General features: G+C 42.0%; 1 protein-coding gene across 3 annotated transcripts in view; it reads left to right on the top strand.

Moving 5' to 3' along the window:
• Positions 1–25,323, top strand: part of PITPNM3 (PITPNM family member 3) — a 497,692-nt gene that overhangs the window by 375,386 nt on the left and 96,983 nt on the right. For all 3 annotated transcript variants that reach the window (XR_014470310.1, XR_014470311.1, XM_083172255.1), the window contains exons 7-8: positions 1,152–1,271; positions 23,089–23,276. Coding sequence is in view for 1 of the 3 variants with exons in the window: in XM_083172255.1 (XP_083028381.1) it covers positions 1,152–1,271; positions 23,089–23,276 (308 nt within the window). In the remaining 2 variants the exon portion in view is untranslated. The remainder of the gene's footprint in view (positions 1–1,151; positions 1,272–23,088; positions 23,277–25,323) is intronic.

The following is a 25,323-nucleotide window of genomic DNA, read 5'->3' as shown; positions in this document are numbered from 1 at the left end:
ATAAAAAAATGTAATATATTGCTTTACATGTGTGGATATATACAGTTTGGGTGAAACTTCCACCAGCGCACCTCTATACTTTATCTTTCTATATATTAGTGCTGGGTGCATTAAAGCATTATTATTGCATTAATTCCACAGCACTTTAACGGCAATTCATTTTTTACGGCATTAATAAGGGGGGGGGGTCGCAGCGCTGCGGAGGTGCATAGTCTCTGGCAGCATAACAGAGACCCTACATCCCTCCAAAAATGGCTGCAGGGTGAGGAAGGGCATCAGTGTGATAAAATGCAGGTCACATGGTGAGGGAGAGTATCATTGTAAGAAAAAGCAGGTTGCATGGTGAGGGAGTGCAACAGTGTGATAGAACGCATGCCGCAGGGTGAGGGAGGGCGTTGGTGTGATAGAGCACAGGCCACATGGTAAAGGAGTGCATCAGTTTGCTATAGCGCAGACCGCAGGGTAAGGGAGGGCATTGGTGTTATAGAGGGCAGGCCACAGGGTAAGGGAATGCATGTGTGATAGAGTACAAGCCGTGGGATGAGGGAGTGTGTCGGTGTGATAGCATTTGAGGGGGTGGGGGGCCCCAGAGATATCTGTGTATATTTCTGTTGCTGGCCCTGCTGCTACACACCACCACTGAAGAAAACAGGGAAAGGGCATCACCATCTGAATAATGTCAGCGTCCAGACAGCGGCACCGGTGCCTTCGCACTAGAAGCACTGCGCTGCTTATATATAATTCCCTCACCAGTTACCGACAGTAGTAGCGCTGCTTATACATTACACCCACACCAGTTTCCGACAGTAATAGTCTTTCTCACACTTTATTTTATTCCGGCTGGCTGCTCATTCTCTCCTTCTTTTCATCAGTCCTGCTCCCCTGTAGCCCCGCCCCTTTGTTCAGTGTAGCTCCACCCCCCTTTAAGGCCTTGCTGCTGCTTTTACCAGGGGTTGGGAACTTGGAAGCCGGGATGGAGCTTCATATTGCTGTCTGTCATGCAGTGTGACAGGTGAAGCAGCAGCCGGCAGCCACAGAGTGCAGCTGCAGGGGATGCAGAGAGGAGAGAGTGCCTCTCCAGCCTGACCCCTCCCCTTACTGCATATTTACATGTTATTTTTCTGGCATTAAGCACCTTTTTGTCTTTGTAGGTATGCCTGATTGGAGACTGCGTGGGAGGTATACTGGGGTTTGATGCTCTGTGTTACAGTGCCAAGACACCCGAGGAGAGTCAGAACAGCAGCAGAAGAGGAAGTGTCAGCAGTATACAGGTATCTTACAATCCAAAGCCATCTAGCTACAGTATATGTTCATTTGGTGTTTGCTTTATGCTGTCATGTGTCCTCATTTCCCATAAATATATCTATACTGTATTTTACTGATGGAAATCTGTATTGTGGAATTATCTGAACACCTGATGCATCCATGACAATAGGAACAGTGGTAATGTAATTCCACTGTTACTGCAGCTGGTTCCAAAGTGATTGGGCTAACAGAAGGTTTCATTTTTTTTTTAAATAAACCACACAGCCGCACTGTTGCATGCGAGCACCCGGCCGCTCGCCCATAGCCGCTGCACGTGCACATACATGACTATGTGCATGCGCAGTCACTTAAAATCGATTACACTAGAATAGGACCCATTGTGTGTACACATTGTACAATATCATACTGAACTGAACTAAATTGTTACTATTGTATACTATATTGCACAGTGTGTTTGGCCCCAAAGAGATATTTTTCTTTAGATTATTTTATATGTTTTCCTTTCATCCTAACATTTGATAAAGATAAACCTACATGTAACAACAACAGGTATGGTGATCAGATCAGAATAAGTTACATTGCATTTAAAAAAAAAATCTTTCCCAATTTTATTATTATTATTATTACTAAAAATAGCATAATAGGAAAATGGGAAAGAAGGCTTGATGGAGTGTGAAATATAGACATGTCCTGTCATTTATCTCTTAATAAATTGCAAGTTGTTGAGGAAGCTGCTAAGAACTAGATTTGTCTCTTGAAATATATGAGAGCCAAATATCTGATATTTCATCACATTTTTGTCCTTCATCATGTAAACTGTATAAAATGTAATCTTTGATGGACATGACTTACTGTGCAGCATATGCTTTAGAGAATGAAATACTAGGTTACCCAGGGAATTATTAAAGGTAGTAATCAGCAGACGTAAGTGGTCCAAGGGTATAATTCAATTGGTTTTTGCAAAAATCCTCTGCACTTCCTAAAGAAGTCTTGCAGCAAGTGCACTAAACATGATCGAAGTCTCCCTTTGTACCCATTCCTGCCAAAAGAAAAGTGTGAAAAGCGGGGAAATATCCATTTATATCACATATGCACATCTACCATGTCTGTACACAGAACTGGAGCAATGCCATTTTCTATCCGTGACCACCTCATCCCCAAACATGTAACTTCATGTTGTACCGAGAGGGTGGAGTCACCATAATCAAGATGAAGACCACTACTTGGAGCAACTTTACAGGCTTCAGGGTGCATGGCCAGAGCTACCAAAGAATACTCTGAGCAACTCTACTGGCTTTATCCTGTAAGCCGCATGCAGGTGCCTTGGGTTAGCAAAGGTGCTGTCTCCTAGGCCCCGGACAGTAGTCCAGGGAGACACAATAACCTGATCAGTTTATCACGTATTGTAAGTGTATATCTGTGTTAAAATCGTATGTTTTAAAAGTTATGCACTATTTAGCATTTTCTTTTTTACATATTCCAAATTGGCTGAGGATTGCACCACTGTGAGACCTGTTTATTTGGATAAACCCTATCGGTGTCTTTTTTTCCCATTATATAAACACCGTTGGATTTGAGGACTTTTTTAGTGCTTGAAACGGTACTTGTGTAATATCTGGGCGCCCAATGTGTTTGATTGTATGCCTTAACTTAAGGCATACAATTAGATGCGATGCGACGCGATTTTCGGGAAAATCGCATCGCATGCAACTAAATCGCATGCGATGCGATGGACGCGATTTTTCATTGGATTCAATGTTAAATGGTCCATTTAACATTGAATCCAATGGAAAATCGCGTCCATCGCATCGCATGCGATTTGGTTGCATGCGATGCAATGCAATGCGATTTTCCCGACCCGATCAAAAAATCGAGCGACCAGATATTACACAAGTACCCTTGAAACCTATTATTTATATTGTCTATGTTCCAAAATATGCAATTTGTCCTTAAATATGTTGTAAAACATTACAAGAAATATACATATTACTCATTACCCACTTGATGAGTATGTTCAAAAAATGTGCTCAGTTTACAAAAATTATGAAATGTATCTAGATACATCTCCAGATATCCCCATCTTTCAATAAAATTGTGAAAATCTAGAGTTAATTCTGGAAACTGATTTTATAAAATATTGTTTGCTTGTACATAGTTATGTGTCGCATGAATGGTGATTCTGTTACCAAATTTGAAATTGGGTTGATTAATCGAGGATATCTTGCACAAGATAACACTTAAACTATTTGAATAGTTTTTTATATGAGGTTTATTGTGATCGGGTTATGATGATTTGCTCATAGTATAGTGGCAATTGTATGTTGGATGGAGTATATCACTGTAAATAGGTGATTTTGGTACCAATGGAATTTCCCAGTTGATACTCTCTAATCTTTCACCAACTATCTTCTCCCAGAAGGTAGTCTGTTGCTCACTGTCATTCAATATTTGTATTTAATATTGAGGTCATTGCTCTTTGTCAGAGAAATATATACAATATGGTAGTTTTTTTAATTGCATTTATTGTACTTTTCAAGACAAATACAGTAACATGACATATAATACAGTTAATATTGTTAACTGTGGACAAAATTTATTTTGATTAATAATAACTGTAATATTATTTTAATAATATATTACAGTGATTGCAACAAATTAATTCTGAACACCACTTAAAATAAGTTAAAAGGTTGCCTATATAATTAAATGCTGAAATATATTATACTAAAATATCTATATACTATCTATGCAAATGAAAAGACATCAATTAATGAGTAATTACATTCCTACTTTAAACCTGACTATCTTTGAAGAGAACATAAAGATAAGCATCTCCTAATTAGAAAGAAGTAGGATTTAACAGTACAATATACTTTTTTCACATGGGTGATAAATCTTTTGTAAGTTAGCAACTTAAGAAAGATATTTTGATATATTTTAGTGGTCTTCAAACACTTAATTTGATCAATATCACATGCGTACTTTTACTTATAACTCTTTACTTTTACTTATTAGTTAAATTAGAAAGGAAGCAATAAGAAATATAATGTAACAGTGCCACCTCTGGCCGAAGTAAATACTGAAAACTAACTCTAGGGGGCAGATGCATTTAACCTAGTGATGTAAAAAACTAATAGTATCCCATGCATGTTTAAATTATTCTACTGTCTTAGCCGCTACCACATCTGATCGGAGGCTATAATACTTGTCCTCTTCCTTTTCTGTAAAGTAATTTCTTCTTAGATTTCCCCTGAACCTCCCTCCCTCCAGTTTCAGTGCATAGTCTTGTGTTCTACTACTTCCCTTCATTTGAAGAATGTTTCCCTCCTGGACCTTGTGAAAACCCTGGATATATTACAAAGTTTCTTACATGTTCGCCTTCCCTTCTCTGCTACAAACTATACATACTGTATTGAGATATTTTAGTCTTTCTGGGTAAGTTTTGGACGTAGGCCATGTTCCATTTTAGTTGTCCTTCTTTATACTGTCTCTAGTGTATTTATATTCTTTTTGCTGCTTATTCCTCTCGCTATGCAACTGAATCTGCATCTGAATTGCCTTCCTCATTGCTTTTTAAGTCACCTGAAATAATGACTCCTAGATCCCTTTCCTTCTCAGTAGTTTCCAATATAATGCCATTAATACTATATTTAGCTTTTGGATTTTTGAGACCCAAGTGCATGATTTTACAGTTTTGGGCATTAACCTGTAATTGCCAAGCTCATCGTCCACCGGGATGCAGTCAAAATCCCGACGTCGAAATCCCATCGGTCACAATACCGACAACCATTGACCAACGGTCAAAATCCCGACAAGGTCAAAATCCCGACATTTAAAACCCTGACAAGGTCAAAATCCCGACAAGGTCAAAATACCAACATTTAACATCCCGACAAGGTCAAAATACCGACATATAGAATGTAGTGAAAAAACCCATGTCGATCTCGCAACCTGTTGGCCAAAAGTCATGTAGACTTTTTCACCTGTCTACATTCTATATTTGTAAGTGGAATGGGACTGGTGGGCACAGGAGGTGGCTGATGGGTGCATTTATACTCTTTTACAATATAGTTCTGTGACCCTATAAAGCCATGAGAGAACAGATCGTAATCTTTAGTATACACAGTACAATCATACAGTAACACTGAAGTATTGATTAGAATTGACATGAGATCTCATCACTTGCAGATTATATTTATATATTATAGACATTCAAGCATCACGTTGTATTGCAGTGATATTAATGGTAAGTGGTAAAAACAACAGAAGGGTTATTAGAAAATAATCAAGGAATCTCATAGAACAAATGTAACCTTTCTCCAGATATAGATACAAATAAAAGGCTACATGTTGTGCTTTGGAAGATGAGGTCTTTGGCCTGCATACGGTGTAATGGAGCCTTTTACACTAAGGGCAGGGAAGGAAGATTTTCAATACCAAACCTTAACTTTCTAGACGAGTGATTGAAAATGCTGTAAGGATTGTAGCTATCTAAAGTAGCTTCGTATCTTTGACATAGCCATCAAAGTGTCTATAGCAATGTAAGTCATTATGTTATATAATACCTTTTTGTGTATTTCTGTTCTTGATATCTAATTCAAGCACGTGGGAATGTATATGTATATGCTTGGCCACTGTCCATTAAAACCAGACACTTACATTGGTAGAATAGAGGCCAATATATGACAAGAGATAAATGCAAGGGTTATAAGGAGAGATAAACGTCCAGCCAATCACCTGCTAACTGCCATGTTACAGGCTATGTTTGAAAAAAATCAGTAAGGAGCTGATTGGCTGGACGTTTATCTCTCTTTATCACCGTTGCATTTATCTGTTGTTAAGGCTTAATAGATCTGCCCCAATATCTTAAAGAGTCTGTGTATTTTATAAGGCCAATTTACATTGCACAAACATACTGTATGAGCAAATGGAATGACATTGCTATAGAGAAATGCTGTCCCTACCATGGGTCTCAGTGTCCTACGGGTGGTGGGTACAGTTGGTCGAGTCGGTTATCACCACTTTGCAGAGTAGCCAATGATCACTGAACATATGCGGTGCGCATGCCCACTGCATCTTGCAAGTATGGGGAGGCCCAGCTGATTGGGGAGCATTGTTTACAGCTAAATGGTACAATGGCTTACCAAGTTCATTAATTGGTGCTCAGGGCCTGATTCACCAATAGGCTGATTAGGCTGCAGATTGTTTAGTGAATTTAATTAATTAGTTAATTAGGGGAATGCTCAACCCTTATATTTTGAAACAACAAAAATAAGAAAGCAGATTGACAGTGACATTTTTATTTTTATTTAAAATACATGCAATAATTACGCATAATTACTGTACGTTTATAAAGATTAATTAATATATATATATAATTCACAACGACATACACTAATACCCCTTATTCATCTGCAAGCCGGGTCACACCCGGGATTTTGTAGCCGGCTACAACCTGGGTGCGACCCGGCTTGCAAACCCATTCACACTAGAGTCCCCACCCGGTATAATGCCGGGTGGGTGACGTCCTCGGGAGGGGGGGTTGGGGAGGCGCTGGGAGATGAAAGCATCTCCCAGCGCCGGCTCTTGCACTGTAGTGAACGGGACCTGAGTCGCATTGACCCCCGGTTACCTGTTTACACTACACAGTGACCCAGGTTGAAAATGTGTTCAACACTGGTCGCTACCTGGGTAGAAATGCCGGGTCTCACAACCTGGGTTATTTCTACAGGGAGCGTTTCCACCTGCCTAAAATCCCGGGTTTTGCGCGCTCCCGTGCAAAAACCTGGGATATTTAGGCTAGTGAAAAAGGGGTATTAGTAATAATATCTGCTTTCTTCTTTTTGATTAGGATGCAGCCTGGAGCACTGGGTCCAGGGTGTGAGGGGGGCTCATTGCCAGCACAATAGATTGCACTGGGATGGGAGCCCTACCTGGTACAGTTGGGGGCAAGCAAGGTCTCATGTGATCTCACCCCAGGAAATGAGGGAGCAGCAATGCCTGCTGGGATTGCTGGTGTCAGCGAGGTAGAGACACCGGGAAGAGGAGATTACCTGCATCAATACGCCGCTGAGGTAGTGATTGATGCCACTGCCGCCATTGCCGGCACTGCTAGGACGGTAAGTGTAAATATGAATGGAGCTAAGGCTCCGAGCCTGTTACTGGTTTTTAGATGAATATGAGCAAAAAAATTTGGTGCTGGGGAAAGGTCAGCCACTTCTGTATTAGCCTAGGGCAGCTGGATCATTAATCAAGCCCAGTTGGTGCTGTCAAATGGGCCTGCAGAAACTTACTGTATGTATACAACTGACAAACACCCCCCCCCCCCCCAGTGCCCCAAGTATTTGCCTCCTGTGGCCAACTTCTCCTCAATCCTTCTGCCTCTGTGTGTTCTATATGTAAAGTGACTACAGAATGGCTCCTGAGTCCCATTATCAGCGTAACCAATACATAATGTGTCATGTGATGCTGATGAGGGGACTTGGAGCCGCACTGCTCTGTATGCACAGAGCAAAAAGGACACAGAGTCATGGCAGATGCCGCCTAGGAACAGATGCAGGGTCAGACCAACCCCATGGAGGGCATACGTGTGTGGGTACCTGGGTGACCACCCCCTCTATAATCTGGCCCATATGAGTCCCACTCTTATTAGAGGCAAAAATAAAGATCAAAAATTAGGAGACAAAACTTAATTTTTGTCACACAGATAATAGAAATGTAGATTATATTTAGAACAGAGTAATGCTATATTATTCTGTTATGATTCTCAGATTTAATGCGATTTATTTGTACTTTGAAGAATAGGAGTCATTCTACTTTTGCAACGTTTCATGTTTTGCAGGAAAGCGATTCTTTATTTCCTGCTATAAAATGTGCTGTAATCTTTATTTGAACAATATATCTTTCTGCCTAAGTGCAGAGGTCCTATTGTGCAGCCACAAATCAAAGCGTGTAAACTTAAGGTGGATACAAAGCATTATTCAGAAGCATTTGTTTTGCTAACACAAGGCAAAGATTAATGAGAAACATGCACAGAACCCACTTCCTCAATTCAATCTGCACAGTGTACAGTTGATGTATAAAGCAAGATCTTCCGCTGGAATCCATCAAGCGCTGATACACTGTATTCCCAGCATGAAGAGTTCACGACTTGGATGAGGGAATTACTAAGGTATAATTTAATATACTTTCTTGTTGAAAGTTTTATGTAAGTCATCGTTGCCGATTATTAAATGACTGCCAAATGGAAGCTGTTGGCTATTTCGAAGTACACGATCTCCCTGTGATCATTCTCTAATTATTTACTGCACAGTCATTTATACATATGAAAGTATAAAACATATGGCATAGTGAAAGCCAATTTCAGTATAAGTTCTTATTTTTCTTATGCACACCTGTAGAGTAGAATATTTCTTTATGCATGATTACATTGTGAGTGACTTACCCAGGCCTGTGGTTGAAAATAATCAAGCGCCTATTGTGAGATGCTGAAAGAAGTGATGTGGGTCAAGCTTGTGCGGTCAATGCCATGGGGACATGTACACCCCTGCAATAGATGCTCCAATGCATGTTTGCCTACCCCAAGCAAGGGTGGCAAACCCCCCAACACCCTCCTAAAAGTTTATTAATGCCTGAGTCCACCAGTCAAATACCAGCATTAATGGTTTTTGGTGCCAAAATGAAACAAATCGTGTTAATTTAGCCCAGTCCCCTCCACGTAGACAAACAGATCATGGCATTTACTGTAATGTGGGTGGGACTTGATGACTCTGTCCCCATCCCCTGAAATGCCGCTGAGAGTTTAATCTCCGGGCTTCTCGCGGAGAGGAGAATAAAGATGTCGGTAAGTATGCCCCAATGTCGTCTTAAATGTGTGACTATAGAAAATGTATTTGGAGGCCCAGAGATGTAGTCCCATGTGCCCATTGTTAATCTAGTCCTGGGAAAATCTAGTTGCTGTGGGGTTTAGGGGGTGCTAAAACACATAATAAGTGCCCCAGGGAAAATGTAATGAAGAGTAATTTGGGTACTTCCTCATCTTTGTGGCCATCGCTACACCAGTTATGATAGCCGCTACTTAACCGATAGATAAGGATTTTTGGTGAGGGAACCATTACAAATCTGCTGGGTCTACGCCACCCTCCTGTGTCCACATTACCATCTATTACAGTACCTTTAGTAAAGTTGTGGCAAGTGAAGCCTAGCGAGGGGACGATGATGCTTAGCAGCATTTAAGTTCTGTAGCGTAAGCGGTGGTCGCAAAGATGAAGTACCATAATTTGTCAAAATGACTGAGTTGCGAAGACTTTTGACTTGAGGAAGTAGCAGTTTTTGTGAAGTCAAAACCAGACTGATTGCTGGAAGATGTGTCCTCATACACGTATTGCAATCCTGCCAAACAACTGCCCTCGGGACTGCAGATCCCGGAAGACTTTTATTTAGCTGCTTTTGATGATAATACATTTTAGAAGCAATGCAATGTGACTAGGACGTCCCAGGAGACCACTCTTTAACTTGATATATGTCACCTGTATATCTGTGTGTTACTGGGGGCCTGATTCAGATATGATCGCTGGGCTGCGAATGTTCAAAACTCATCGATAAGGTAAATGAATGACTGTGAGTGCATTTGCAGCTGTGCACATTGGGGAAATACATGTGCAATCACTCATCGTAGAATGGATTTCCACCTGTTCATAGCTGCCAAGTAAATCTAGAGTTACACAGTGCTGCGTAGACTGTGGGGAGATCAGAATCGCTGGTGACATCAGTGTCTCTCTCTCTCCCAGCTGCAGGGCGTGATGCCCACAAATGCAGGCCACCTGTCAATCAAGTTGCAAATGGCCATTGATGACAATCCATTGCTGAATCTGTTTGCACTGACAGCTGTCACATGCACACTACGATCCGTGCACACGTGCGGTTGTTGGATAATCGTTATTAATCAGTAATCAGTAATTATACGGCTGGGGGCCAGAGTGCCTCCAGACCTGCCACTATCTCTATCCACTCCCCCCCTAATATCAGGGTATGGGTAAAAACCAGACCAGGACAAGACCCCCGGATCGCTGGACCAGACACCAAAATCTGCAGTCCGGAGCTTGTAGCGTCCGGTCCGGGGGGTGTCCTGTCCGGGGGGGCCTGTCTGTGACACCTGGGAGTGAAGGAGGGGGAGAATAAAGCCTCCCTGTATGGTCCGGGCATGTAGGAAAAACCGGATGGTCCGGACCACACGGGGAGGCTGCAATCTCCACTTCCTCATGTCCCTGATGATAGCTATCACAGGGACATCCCCTCCCCCCCGGACAAGACACCCCCCGGACCGGAAACTACAAGCCCCGGTATGCAGATTTTGATGTCCGGTCCGGTGGTCCAGGGTTTAGTCCTCCTGTCCTTGAAAGCATCCTCAAGGCACGACCAGCAAGCGCACCAACACCGCAAGCACCAAGGAGGTACAGTTTAGCTGGACGCTGCAGCCGTACCACCTGAGGGTGAATCAGCCCTACACTCCCACAGGATATCTGAACATTACCGATTAAAATATCCCATCTGGACTTTTCTCCCACCGCCATTGCATTGTGTTTCTCACTATATGTATAATTTTTACCTGTAAACTGTATTGCAATTTGTATATGTGTATTTGTCACTAAAGCATTGAACAATTAATGATCAATCTGTCAATCATCATTTCCGCACACTAAGCAGCAGAGCAATACCAACCCATTACAAATGTGGTATTAAGGGTGATTGGACAGTGCATGCGTTAGATCTGTCACAGTGATGTCATAACCCAGTCCCAAGTGGAAAATAAATACCATATTTGCCAGCGTATAAGACGACTGGGCGTATAAGACGACCCCCCAACATTTCCACTCAAAATATAGTTTGTTATATAAGTGACCCTCAGGGGAAAAAAAGTAGTCTTATACGCCAGCAAATACAGTATATATTAATATTTCCACACTTCTGTTTACTTTGTACCTTATAATACTATAATCACATTTTGCTTATAGAACAATTTTACTACAAACAGAACCGGCAAGTGAAAGGATGCGTTAGGCTGTAGAAGAAGTTTATGCAGTCTGTTCTTCGGTGAATGACAATGCTGTTGTTTTTATAAAAATAATTCAAATAAAGGCAGTTACTACATACTGACATATGTTGTTTTGCAGTAAAGCAGTTTATAATATTCGAGAAGGAAAAACATCCATGCACCAGCATCTGCAGTATGTTGTACGTAATACCCGGTGACAGTTTGCAGATCTGCTCTTCAGTGGCAAAGCCCCAGAGAGAAGAACCTGTGGCCTCTAGGGGAAGCTATGGCTTGTAGTTTAACACCAGATGGAGATGTGCAAGTCACCTCAGGGCTACACAGCACTGACTTTCATTGACTTGATAGAGAAATGAATCTCTTCGCAGTGATCGCCGTTTCACTGCAATGGGCTGATATGCACAGGCAAATCTTTCACATTTGTAGTGTCACCATTAATAGCCAATGCTGTAATTTACTTTGCACTGCTTAACTTTAATATCTAACTTTAAGCCATTAATCTAGTTCATTGCAAGCCTAATTTATGTAGCCCTAAAGTAGCATAGTCATTTGTAGCTGATTAGTATGATTTAAGATCTAATTGCAGAGACTAGAAATCACCCATGTAGTTTAGGCTTAAACTTGCGAAGCCTGATTACATTTAAATGGCTTTAGAATCCTTTTAAACTTTGTTTCATAATTAGAATAGTGTGACCTACCAACCTCTTTCCACCAGTAAATCCGTTATTTTACATTTAGTAATGCCATCACTGACGTCAAGATGAAATAAATCTATATTGTTGAAATAGAGTATTAGGTAATGTCAAGCCTAATACTGACATTGCAAGTAATTGTGTGTGATGCATTAGGAAGGCAGCACACACTGAAAAAGGGGAAACTGAAAATAAAAATGTAACTGGAGGAATGAACTAAGAAGGAAAGTCTTTTGGAGGCTGCCAGTAGAGGTCCATACACACTGGGCATTTTTGCCCAGCGTGTATGGACAACGATGATGGGGAAAATCGCTGGGCTGAAAAATGCTAAGTGCATACACACTGAGCGTTTTTCAACCATTTCAGAGTTTTTTTTCCCAGGGGGTGGAAGGCTTTCTATAGCAGGATGCTATTAAAACTGTCCAATCCCTCGCTCATCTGCTGGGCCAGCGATGATGCGGGAGCCCACATCACCGCTCACCACTCACCGCTGCCCCGTACACACTGGGTGGCTTTTAAGCTTTCAAATTAGTAAACTGAAAGTCGCCCAGTGTGTATGGGCCTTTAGTTAGTGATAAACAATCCAACTATTTAAAGAAGTACTGCAGTGTCAGTCAAATTTGCCATCACAGGGGTAAATTTATTAAGAAGGGAGTTCTATTGAAGATTTGATGTTGCCCATAGCAAACCAATCAGAATCCATCTATTATCTTCTAGAAGGAGCTAAATTAATAAGAAGTAGAATCTGATTGGTTATCGACAGTAGCATTCCAACAGCCATAATACCGACACCTTATGGAAAGCACTATTTCCCTCCCATAGCTTAACCCTAAACTCTCTCTTCCAGAGCTTAACCATTACCCTAAGATCACACAGTATAACCCTAACCCTTCCCCTAGTGCCTATCCCTAGCCCTAATACTTACGTTCGGGATTGTGACCATTGGTATTCCACAAGCGTTATTGTGAGTACTATTGGGATTCCAGTGCCGAGATTTTGACTGCTGGCATAGCCACCATCGGGATACCAACTACATCCCTCATTGACAAGACAAATATACAGAGGGGGGTGTAGAAAAGGTTGTTACTAAATCATTATAATATAGGCGTGTGCCCTAGTGGACCTATAAGAACTTGCAAACTTTCAACTCTCATCTTCCTATTGGTCAATATTGTCCCTAACTTTGACAGTGTTGTCCTACAGCAAGTCAGGAACTATGTTTAAAGCTGTTGTATCATGCACCTTGTAGGGCCCCACTAAGGTCGAGAATCAGCTTAGTTAACTTTTATATTTCTGATGAGCACTCATTTATGACGGATCTTCTATTATAATGTAGTATTAATGCAATTCATTTATGCCAACATAAATACTAGTGTAAAACTGCCGATATGCAGGGTAATTTTAGTTGATTGGTTGATCAACATAAAAATAATCATTATTCTCAATCAAAAATACTTACAACTTTTTGTATTAGACACCTGTTTTCGAATGGGAACTTTAAATATTACTGATACCCTGAATCCATACCTCCCAACATAACCCTCTCCAGGATGGCACAATGCTCTTTCTGGACTTCCCGCTTAATGTATGATCACTATCATCTGTGTTGAAGCACCTTTCTTATCATTGAACCTGTTTAAGCAGGTGATGGCAATCATTCATTAAGAGGGAAGTCCAGAAACAGAGCATTGTGTCCCTCCTGGAGAGGGTCATGTTGGGAGGCATGTGAATGTATGAAGGAGGTATTGCCACAGATATCTTCATACAGTATCTGTCCCAGTGCCTTCATTTCTGAAATTAAAGCATTCCCGAGTTTGGTCCCGTTATCTACTACCTTTTGAAGCCTTTGTAGTCTATGGGCTAATAGCCTGATTCAGAGTTGATTGCAAAAGCAAAAGAGTTAGGTTTGAAATCTAATTTGCAGTGTAAAAATAATGCAGCCAGTATTTACCCTTCACAGAATCAAAATAACTCACCCAAATCGAACTCTTTCTGCAGATGTTACATTTGCTCTACCTGGTTTTGTCCATTTGAGAAAGATTTTGCTAGTGCAATCAACTCTGAATCAGGCCCTAAGCTAATTATAAATGACCAGGAAGGGGATTCTCCAGAACCCTCCGTGGCGATATATCTGCTGCATATGCATAGTCAACAGATGTCACATGTGCAGAGCAGGCAGAAAAGAAAATGGTAGCAGCACTTGAATAAGTGCCAAGTGGTTGGGGATATTGAATTTCCGTCCACCTTAGGTGTGATTGGATGCTCCTGGCAATCTCCCGTTCTCACTGGGCAAGCTGGTGTGCAAATTTGTTTGAAGTCCAGTGCACCGTGGAGGGATGGGATAAGCCAATGGAACCATGGTGGCAGAGAATCCTGTTCCAAAGGATGATAGGCACTTCGCAAATGAAGATACCTGGGGCTGGTTCGGATCAGTCCAGGTCCAGAATGCGGGCAATGTGGACAGCAGGCACTGACGCGTTTCACTGTGTTAAACATCTTTATCAAAGGTCAAGGGGACGGGATTCTCCTCCACCCAGCCTGGTACCATTTGCTACATCTCTCCCATAGTAAGTTTCCTAAGGTGGACATTTCCTTTATGATGTGTACACATGGTGAGATTCCTTTGCTACTCGACTCATGCTGTGTACACATGGTGAGATTTAACATTAGATTTTGACTATATAGTCAAAATTGCATCGTGATCACATATACATCGCAGGTTATTAACCTTTCGATCCCGATGCAATGCCGATGCGCGCTCCCGTTCAGCACATATCGAATAGCGAAATAGACAGGGTAGCACTGACTATATAGTGCACATCGAATGTAGATAGCATGAATTGTATATAAATAGTGCAGAGTTAGCAAAGATTGCATAGCAATAAAATCTTAAGTCAAATAGCAAAGGAATCTCACCGTGTGTACACACCAAGATTCGATTGCTATGCAATCTTTGCTAACTCATGTGCTATACAATTCATACTATCTACATTCAATCTGCACTATGTAGTCATTGCTGCACTGTCTATGTGGCTTTTCGATTTCAGCTGTACGGGAGCGCGTATCGGCATCGAAACGGGATAGGAAGCTTAAAAACTTGTTCTATCTCCATTCCATGTCTATGCGATACTGATTCGATTTTGACTATATAATCAATATCGAAGGGTAAATTGCATCGTGTGTACTCAGCATTAAAGTTTATTTTTTGCCTCAATTTTATTCCTCATGCCAGATGTAAATGGTTTGTGTTGAATTGCTATGCTTTATTGTTATGTAATTGGCTGTCTCTGCTGTGTAGGCGACAGGTTCACTTTTACATGGCATTTATCAGATGAAATAATTAATGATAAGTTTCCTTTGACAATGTTACAACAGAAAAGAAACTTGATAGAAACATCATAAGACAAATGACACTACTGATTAATCCTGCCGTTTTCAGCTCAGATGCTATGGAGAACCCCTGACCTTCACCTTGCTTTGCTTATTGTCAGCCTTCAGCATTTGAAATTTCACAGGGAAAACAAGATGATTTTGCCCAGTGAGCTCTATGTATGCACACATTGGGACAGTGACTGATGGATTCAGTTAACAAAGTGACAGAGCGTATTTACATTTCTTATACAGGATATGATATCTCTTATGTCATTTTATTTATACTGCATGTGATAATAAACATATAAGGCATGTTATACCTATAGTGCTTTTAGTTTTGTCTTGTGTCATTTTAGGTATTTTATTATTATATATATATATATGTGTTATATATTTGACTAATGTGCATATTTCTTAAATCACATAAATAAAACTCTTGCAGGAACACATATCAGAGCTTTGTGCCTGCGAATAGACAAAAGTATATTTGCTTACCATCCCGGAATGGCTGGGAGGCTCCTGAAAATCGGGTCCTCCTCCAGGCCCCGCGGGAAGGTGGGCAAGTCTGCAGCTTGCTCACATGTGACAGGAAGCCTCTCCACCGTGGGACAATGCAGGACAATGTGGCCCACAGGTGGGACAGCCTTACAAAAAAGTGGCATTCCCATGAAGTTTGAAACAAATGGGAAGTATGCAACATTACAAGCACCGGATGTGTTCATTTCCTGTCTTATATAACCACGGCCTGCAAGAGATGGGCTGTGGCTAGGGATGCCAATCCCAGGATCGGGATGGGCGGGATCCCAGGATTTAGCACATTTTTGGCCAGGATTTGAACCAGGTAGGTGTTGCCTTGTAAATGATTGCCACTTAAAAAAAAAAAAAAACACCCAAGATCGTCCGACATCACCTCCTGCAAACCAGAACCCTGGACTCAAGAATGGATATCTTTAAAACTTTGACTGTAATGGCGGAGTTTTGGAACCTATGCATTAAGGGAAAACAAAACTGCATCCTACAGATCGAGCGCCTCTCATTCAGAGCCAGCTCTCGCCAGATCCTCTACGCTGGCGGGAGAAGCCTAAAGATGCGCTCCATCTGAGGTGGACGCCCGCACGCACCCCCTTCCGTCTGATGGCGGGTCCTGGCGATGGCGATAGAATCGCCAGGACCTTCAACAGATGAATTTATCCGCATCTTGAATTTAAGATGATTGCGGTCCAATAAAAGTAACTTTGGGGTAGGTCAACTGCCATTATGGGGTGGAAATGACATCAGTGCACATTGTGTGAATATATCGCTTCTCCCATATGTATTACTGCATAGATGTGCGATAAGTTATGTGCAGGTCAATGTATGATTGTTCAGTGGCACTGACAGTTCCATCACCTGTAGATATCGATTTTGACATTTGCAGGTGTCGTTGCCCTTTCACCACAGCTGTATGGGAGATCCCGCTATAATAGAGAGATCTTGCACATGCTCAGTAAGCCAGCCGGGAGGAGCAACACAGTGCATTAGGGGTGCATGCAGGGTAAACATTGTCAGGAGACGAGGATGGGCGGGAACATGTGTGTGATGGAGAGCTGCCCCCCTGTAATGTATATTATCAGTGGGTCATCCTGCAGAGAAGGTCCTGGATGCACTGCTACAATTATACATTACAGCAGGCAGAACCGCAGCTGGCAACAGTGCATGTATATGTGGATAATAACGGGTGAATGCAGACAGTATGCCAGCAGGGTTAATGCACACCCCCCTAGTTACGGCCCTGATATTGGCAATAATATATCTCTTAAAGTTACAAATGTTTTATGCAATGATAACTGTGTAACATAATGAGTCTTGACTTCTTTTAGTATTTTTTATTTTTATTTTATAGTAGCAATTACTTATTATTATTATTATTATTATTATTATTTACATTTATAGGATATTTATCAGAGTTTGGAGAGACACAAAGCAGAGAGAGTAGGCAATTATGATTTACATAGTGCCAATATAAATCACTTGGTCATTTTCACTGGATCCTTAATAATTCCCCCATCAGTCACTATCCCAGGAGAGGTTACAGTTTAAATTCTGTATAACACAAAAACACACTAGGGCTAGTTTTGTATGGTGCCAATTAACTTAGTTTGTTTTTTTTGTAATTTTTTTATTTATCATTTTATGTGTAATAATAATGTTAACAATAATTAGGCTGCCACCTGGTGGTTACACTGGAATGTCATTATTATTTTTTAAATAATTTTTAGAACAGACAAATAATAAATCGAAACATTTGCATCATTCTGGTCAACCAGCAATTGTAGATAAAGAATCATTAGGTCTAATGGCTGCAGCCTTCTTATTTCTTGAAGGTAATTTATCAATGTGACTCTTGCTTCTGGGCCAGTTTGTGCTTTTAAACCAGAAGTGAAATGTAATGAATATTTTTAAGCTACAAGGAGTTAAGTAGGTTTTCTGCACTGATGAAATTATATAAATAAACAAATAAATATAAATATATATATATATATATTAAGTTAGCTTTGCAGCATTGCTAATTTATACAGGGTGTGTGGCAGCATTGCAGTGGAAGTGTTGCTAGTGTTTTTTTATCATTACATTGCTCCATATTCACTTTCCCTAAAATCACCCACTCAGTGTGGAAGCCATCAATGGCCAGTGTGGGCAGCAGAGATTGGGGCATACCGTGTTGGTGTTCATATACATATTCATAAGAGTAGTTACCAACCTTATATATCTAGCACTGTTGAGAACACAATTAATCCTACTCCACAAGCTCGCTGCCTAGGGGTCATCCTCGACTCTGAACTGTCCTTCATTCCTCACATTCAATCTGTCTCTAAATCATGTTACATGCATCTAAAAAACATATCCAAAATTAGTCGGTACCTTACACAAGACACTGCAAAAACTCTAGTCCCTGCACTCATTATATCACGCATTGATTATTGCAATGGCCTCCTTACCGGTCTTCCTAAGAAAAGAAGACCACCAGTGGCGTAACTATGGAGGGTGCAGGGGATGCAACTGCTATGGGGCCCGGCCGCTGGGGGGGCCCGAGGTCCCAGAAGACCATCCCCTGCACCCTTTGGAATGTTTTTTGTTTTTTTAATTTGGTGCAGGGCACCGCTGGGTTAATTAGTTCTCCGGCTCTTACAGTTCCGGCTGCGTAGTTTTAGCTGCATAGCACACCACTAGGGGGCGCTGCAGCTGCCTTCTGCAAATACAGGGCGCAAGCTGCATTGCCCAGCGGCTCCATCTCATTCAGTGTGCGGCGCGTAGATACATCGGAGGGAGGACAACTCTGAGGCAGTGCTCCTCCCCTGTATCAACTACAGTCAGCAATGCTTAGCAGGGAGCTGATGGATCTGTTGGCACACTCATGCAGGTAACATGTGGGGGTGAGCGGGCAGGCAGGCTACTGGCTCTGTTATGTGTTTATCTGGTTTAGCACTAGATGGCAATGGCATCAATATTATGGGATATATACAAGTACCTTTTATGTAATTATGTGTTGTGATTTGTATTATGCAATTATTTTTTGGTGCAACTAGTTATTGAATGTATTCCCCCTTTGCTTCCTCCTGCATTCACCTGTGACCCTCCCCCAATCTTGCATGTGACAACCTGTCCCTTTGCTTGCTCCTATATGTGCCTGCGACAACCCCCCCCCCCCTTCCTCCGTGACAGCACCCCCCAATCCTCCTATGCATTGTTCATTTATGTTCTTCCATCCATCTATACCCCTTCTGACTGTCCATAGATCTCCATAGATGTCCATATGGTGTGTATCTGTCCATACGTTTGTCCATCTATACATCCATGCCCCCCAAATGGTGCTCAGTCTGTGTACTTTATCACTTTTCAAGCTTAGAACATTTGGCCCTAATACTTGCATCCCTCCTTCTCTCTCTCTCTTGCTCCTCCCACTATCCCTGAAACCCTCTATCCCTATTATACCTTTCACTTTCTCCCGGGCAACTCTCTATTTTCCTCTCTGACACTCCTTTCTCATCACCTATTTTTCCAGTAAAATCTCTCCCGACACCTTGTTTGTCTGTCACTCAGCGGTGGGGGGGGCCCTATAAAAATTTTGCTATGGGGCCCACAAAGTTCTAGTTACGCCCCTGAAGACCACTACAATCAATTTTGAATGCAGCTGCGAGGCGTCTATAGGGTATCGCCAGGTTAAGATTTTGCTGGTGATTCCCTCTGCAGCAGTGCTCTGGCTGAGGGTGACATTAGTGCATACGAAAATGCGATAAAAACCCCTGAAGACAGGGGTTTTATCACATTTTCACTTTAGTGTATCCCGCCCTGTATGAGTCAGAACTCTTTAATATATTGATGGCTTTAAAAACATATATTCACTGCTGCACCATATGAATGTATAGGGTAGAACTAGCAATCATAAGAAGATAAAAGCACATTTTCTGGCGCATGTAGCAGAAGAAGGCATTTCTAACTTCAGGTTACAATAAAACTGCAAAGTGACATTCTGGGCTTTATTCAGTGATAGCAAAGCAGAAAAAAAATAGTCAAACCATTAAGCACTGCAGGTGGGGCAGCCGCCTTGTCATTTCATTCTAGATGTACCACTGGGCACCAGCACCATGGATATTTACTGGACCTTTATTTCATAGTTTTATAAATTGCAGTATAACACAGTGCCCATTGTAGACACGGGAACAGCACTTTTACACCATACCACATAAAAGTAAAAAAAATTGCATTTAGTTATAATTATTAATCATACTTTCCTACGCTCCTGAAATGGCCGGGAGGCTCCCAAAAATTGGGTCCGCCTCCAGGCCTTCTGGAAAAGTTAGCAAGTACCCTGCATTTAGCTCTGACCTCCAGACATCCCGCACGCCACCCCACACTTTGAAAACAGAAATGAATGATAGCATTTGCAGCAGTTCGGGAAGGGGCTAAAATAACACAAATCACATCTTTCGCGTCAATTTAGCTCCGCCCCTTCCAAAACTAATTTGCCGCAATCTTGGCAAGCCTTAATGACATTAGTGTGTGCCCCGCCTCCAGGAGCTCACAGAAGTGGACAAGTATGTTATTATTAATTAGCACTGGAGGTAAGTGTGATATACTGTATACAGTGTTAACACTGTAGTAATAAAAATAATAATAAATAATAATAAAAATAGAAACACATAGCATATAGTGAAGTACGTCTACATAAAACTTCGGTCAACACCCCTGTAGGTAGATGGGGGCTGTGCGGTTATTCTTTCCACCCGGTGTGTTCTGAAAGTGAATCGCGTACCCAACTCACATCGACAATATGATTTTTGAAGCATATCAAGGTATCTTTGATCTATTCGTACCTCAACTCACAATGTGCAGATGTTGTACTTTCACATAAAGGTATCTTTAAAATCACCGAAATGGGGTGCCACCAAGATATATGATGCGTACCCCAACTCACTGGTATACGTGGTATATCGCTACCATAAAGGTTTCTTTCAGACCACACGGTAAAGTATCATAACAAACTTTTAATGGCTTCCATATTCAGTTTCCAACATACAGGATAAAAAAATTGAAGAACAATGAGAGTATCACTAGAACTTCTTGATTTTAGATGGGACATATAAAATCTAGAAGTCCTAGTGATACCCTCATTGTTCTTAATTTTTTTGAATATGGAAGCCATTAAAAGTTTGTTGTGATCCTTTACCATGTGGTCTCAAATAAACCTTTATGGGAGCGATATAGCACGTATACCAGTGAGTTGGGGTACGCATCGTATATCTTCGGTGGTGGCACCCCTTTTCGGTGATTTTAAAGATACCTTTATGTGAAAGTACAACATCTGCACATTGTGAGTTGGGGTACGAATAGATCAAAGAGTGCGGATGTCAGAGGCCAAGCACCGTGCCTCTGACTCAATGCATATGGTCCTTTAGATCACAGAATTTCATCTTAAAGAGGAAGTGCCCTTTATCAGATACAATTGACTTATTATATATGATGCATCGATGCTGAACAATTTTTTCTTTTTCAAGATCCACCTCTGGTAGTTGTGTTTTTATATTTATATATACATCTATTATGTTTGATATCTAATAAATTAGCTTTTTATTAGCGCCTAATACGTTTGGAATGAGTAATATTATTTCTATGATGCCCCTGTCTGCAAATAGAAATGCAGGAGGTTCAAACCACCTTCTACCTGCATTTGTGATTACTAAAACTGTGATGCGGTGAACATTGCGACCACTTCACCTGTTGGGTGACCTGGAACATGTGACCTGCTGGGTGGTCTGGAAACTGTGACAGTTATATTTGCAGTAACTCACTAAGCAGGGGTTTTTTGAGAAATTTTACTTTTAACGTATAAAAAGGGGTAAATTATTGTACCCCAAAAACTTTTCTTTATTGAAACCAGGCACATCATCTAGTTGTTATTATTATCACTACTATTATTATTATAATTATTATTACTGTATATTTACTGTATATAGTTTTACAATAGGGAACAAAGTAACAAAACATTGGCTAACATTAGATAAAGTGCTAAGAGGCGCTGTTATAGTCTGTAGAACAGTAGGAGTTGGGTGCATGAGCTGTCGCATGGTGCTTACTCTGTAGTCACAAGACATTGACTATAGGATATGAAATAGTGAATCACTAAGTCAAACACACAGCAAGGCCCTTATTCTGGTTCACTCGCACAGGCAAACTAGTTCTAGTTGATTCGGACGGATGCGTATTTCGGACAGTAACCGAGTGTTCTTAGCCCCGCCTACCGTACGGATCGCTCACACCGTCCGAATGCAGTAAGACGCAGAGCTAATGGACCGCGAGTGGATGTTTCAGGTGAACACCTCCCCCATCTGTGGGAACCTCCCCCATCCTCCGATGGTCGCCGACCATTGAATGATGGACCAAGGGGTCAGGCAGCACCGAGTGCTCCAGACCACTCAGACATTTTTCCGTATGAATGCAGGGATATGAGCGGCCAGCTGGCATCCGGCTATGTCAGCTGTCCGCCCCCCACAAGTGCGTCACGGCTGGATTACCATACGTACGCCCAGTGTTTTCATGGAAACACCCATGAAACGCAGGGCGTACGCATATGGTAATGAGCCCAAACAGCCCTTCACACCCCTCTCCACCCCTTGCTCGGATGGTTCTGTATGATCATTTTCTGCACAGACCTCACGCCGTGTTCGTACGTGAGAGGCGTTGGCACATTCACAGATACGCCTCTGCACATGTGCAAACACCAATCATCGGCCGTGCATTGCATTGCAGGTGGGGCAGATGTAACCTGTGTAGAGAGAATTAGATTTGGTGGGGTATTACTTCAAAGTGGGATCTATATTGCAGTGTAAAAATAATGCAGTCAGTATTTTCCCTGCACAGAAACAAAATACTGTAACCCACCCAAATCTAACTCTCTCTGCACATGTTACATATGCCCCCTTGCAGTGCACATGGTTTTGTCCATTTGAGAAGGAATTTGCCTTTGGGAATGAACCAGAATAAGGGCCAATATTTATTTAGTACACATGACTAACTCGGAAGGCCATACACCTGTATATGATAGATGTATGGTTCAAATGGCAGTAGTATACAGTAGTACATATATTATTTACATTTAGCAACATACAGTCATATCCTCTGTTAATATCCTCTGCTTATCAAAGACTTTCTTTTCTGTCGTTCCACAAGGATAATCCCTTTCTCTCCGATGGAAACAGCCCCAACCTTCGAGGTACTAAGCGGCTCAGCAAAAGCAATATTGACATCTCAGGTGTCCTGGACAATGGAGAACCAAGGCCACCTTTACAGAGGAAACAGAGTGACTCATCTACGTATGACTGCGATACGATAACGCAGCACCACGCTTTCCTGTCCAGGTGAATAGATTCTGCCACGTGCACACAGCTGGCTGCAACATATGTATTTATGAATGTAAACATGTAACCAACAGTATTTAAACCACACTAACATTATTACTGGCAACCTCTGAAGAAATCTAACATACAGTAAATCTTTTGGTACTTGTTTCCTAGCACGGCGCCCACAATATTAATTTGTATGGCATCGCATGCCATATGCCCGCATGCGATGAAATGCGATTTTAAATTGTATAAGCCCCTATATGATTTTTAATTGTATAAGCACCCTAATGGATGCTTACAATGTTAAATACACCCCCACGACACCCCCACTATCAACGCCAACCCGAAGCATGGCGAGGGGCGGCGTTACGCGTCCTCCGACCTTTTCATACCCCATTCTCCACGTTGGCATGGAGTTGATTTTATATAGTGTGGCGAGCGCATCGAGCCACCGAGCCTGAAGCGTGGCAAGCGGACGCATATTACTTTACATGTATTCCGCGTCCCCTCGCGGGGCTCGCTGTGCTCGCCACGCTTCGGGCTCGGTGACTCGCTGCACTCGCCACACTATCTAAAATCAACTCCATGCCGATATGGATAGTGGGGGTATGGAGAGGTCAGAGGACGCGGACCGCCGCCCCTCGCGGCCTCGCTGCGCTCGTCACGCTTTGGGTTGGCGTTGATAGTGGGGGTGCTTTTAACATTGTAAGCACCCATTACGGTGCTTATACAATTAATTATCTTATAGGGGCACATATAACATTGAAAACACCCATTAGGGTGCTTATACAATTTTAAATCGTATACCATTGTATATGGCATACAATGCGATGGTATACAATTTAAAATTGTATAACATCAGCTGCCATCGTGTAACATCGCATCGCATACCATCGTATGCCTTATGGTATGCGATGCGATGGGCGCCGTGCTAATCTTTTTGATACCTAAACCATATGGAATAAGTTCAGATTGTCGTATCCCATCACTGCATCATGACAGAGCTCTAGCACAAAACAGTTGGTAACAAATGTGGATTAGCATGTTAGCCAGGCTGATTTGCATTTTAATCCCCAGATTTGCTGTAGCCTCTGCCCAGAGTAATGGATTGATTTGTTTTTCCTTTAAGCTTTAAATAAGATAGGGTTCTCTGTATATGTTTGTAAAGCTAATGAACACATCCTAGAAACCATTAACTAATGGCGCACTGGTAAAGAAACACATATCCAGAATCAGGTTGATAGATAGACAGGGGGGAATTTACTAAGACAGCAGTATACGGCCGATCCCCGTTGCTTCTGTCTGGCCAAATAGTCAGTGCAGGCAGGAATATTCTTGCTACCCTGTTTATTTGGCCGCGGCTCACAGGGCTGGCAGGCAGAGGCGGCCCTAACCAATGTGATGCCCTAGGCAAGATTTTCCCTGGTGCCCCTTAGCCCCACCCCTAGTTTCACATCTGTTATTCACATTATACCATCCCATATTGCTCCTTATTCACATTACATCACACTGTATTGCGACTCATTCACATTATACTGCACCTTGCAGCTCCTTGCTCTATGCGGCCTTATATACAGTAGCTCCTTATTCACATTACACCGCACCATACAACTCTTGACTCACATTATACCACAACCTATTGTTCTTTAGTCACAATATGCCACCCGAGCTCACTCCTCAGGCAATACTTATCGACATATGGGGATATGATCCATATGCTGTCATGTATTGCCTGATGGGTGCTCTGCGATTACTTATTCTGTCCCACTTCCTGTCCACCAGTGTATCACGGTCCTGCTGATGCCCGCTGCCAGACAGAGCCAGCCCTAGGCTTAGGATGGATGTCCCTAGGCTTCCTAGACACCCTAGGCAATTGCCTACCTTGCCTATGCCTAGAGCCGGCTTGACTACATCTTGATACACACAGTGCTCAACCGAAATCGCAGTGGCTGAGTTCCTTGTGTACATGGCTTAAGTCTGTTCCATCTCCCTAGCGGCGGAAGACATTCAGAAGTGCTTTGCCAAATCCACTGCATGCACACAGCTACAGGACAGACCTTAA

The sequence above is a fragment of the Crinia signifera genome, chromosome 2, assembly GCF_055691185.1.
Source record: "Crinia signifera chromosome 2, ASM5569118v1, whole genome shotgun sequence".
In the NCBI taxonomy this organism is placed as follows: domain Eukaryota; kingdom Metazoa; phylum Chordata; class Amphibia; order Anura; family Myobatrachidae; genus Crinia; species Crinia signifera.
Note: the sequence above shows the minus strand (reverse complement) of the source record. Positions and strands in the feature narration are given on the sequence as shown.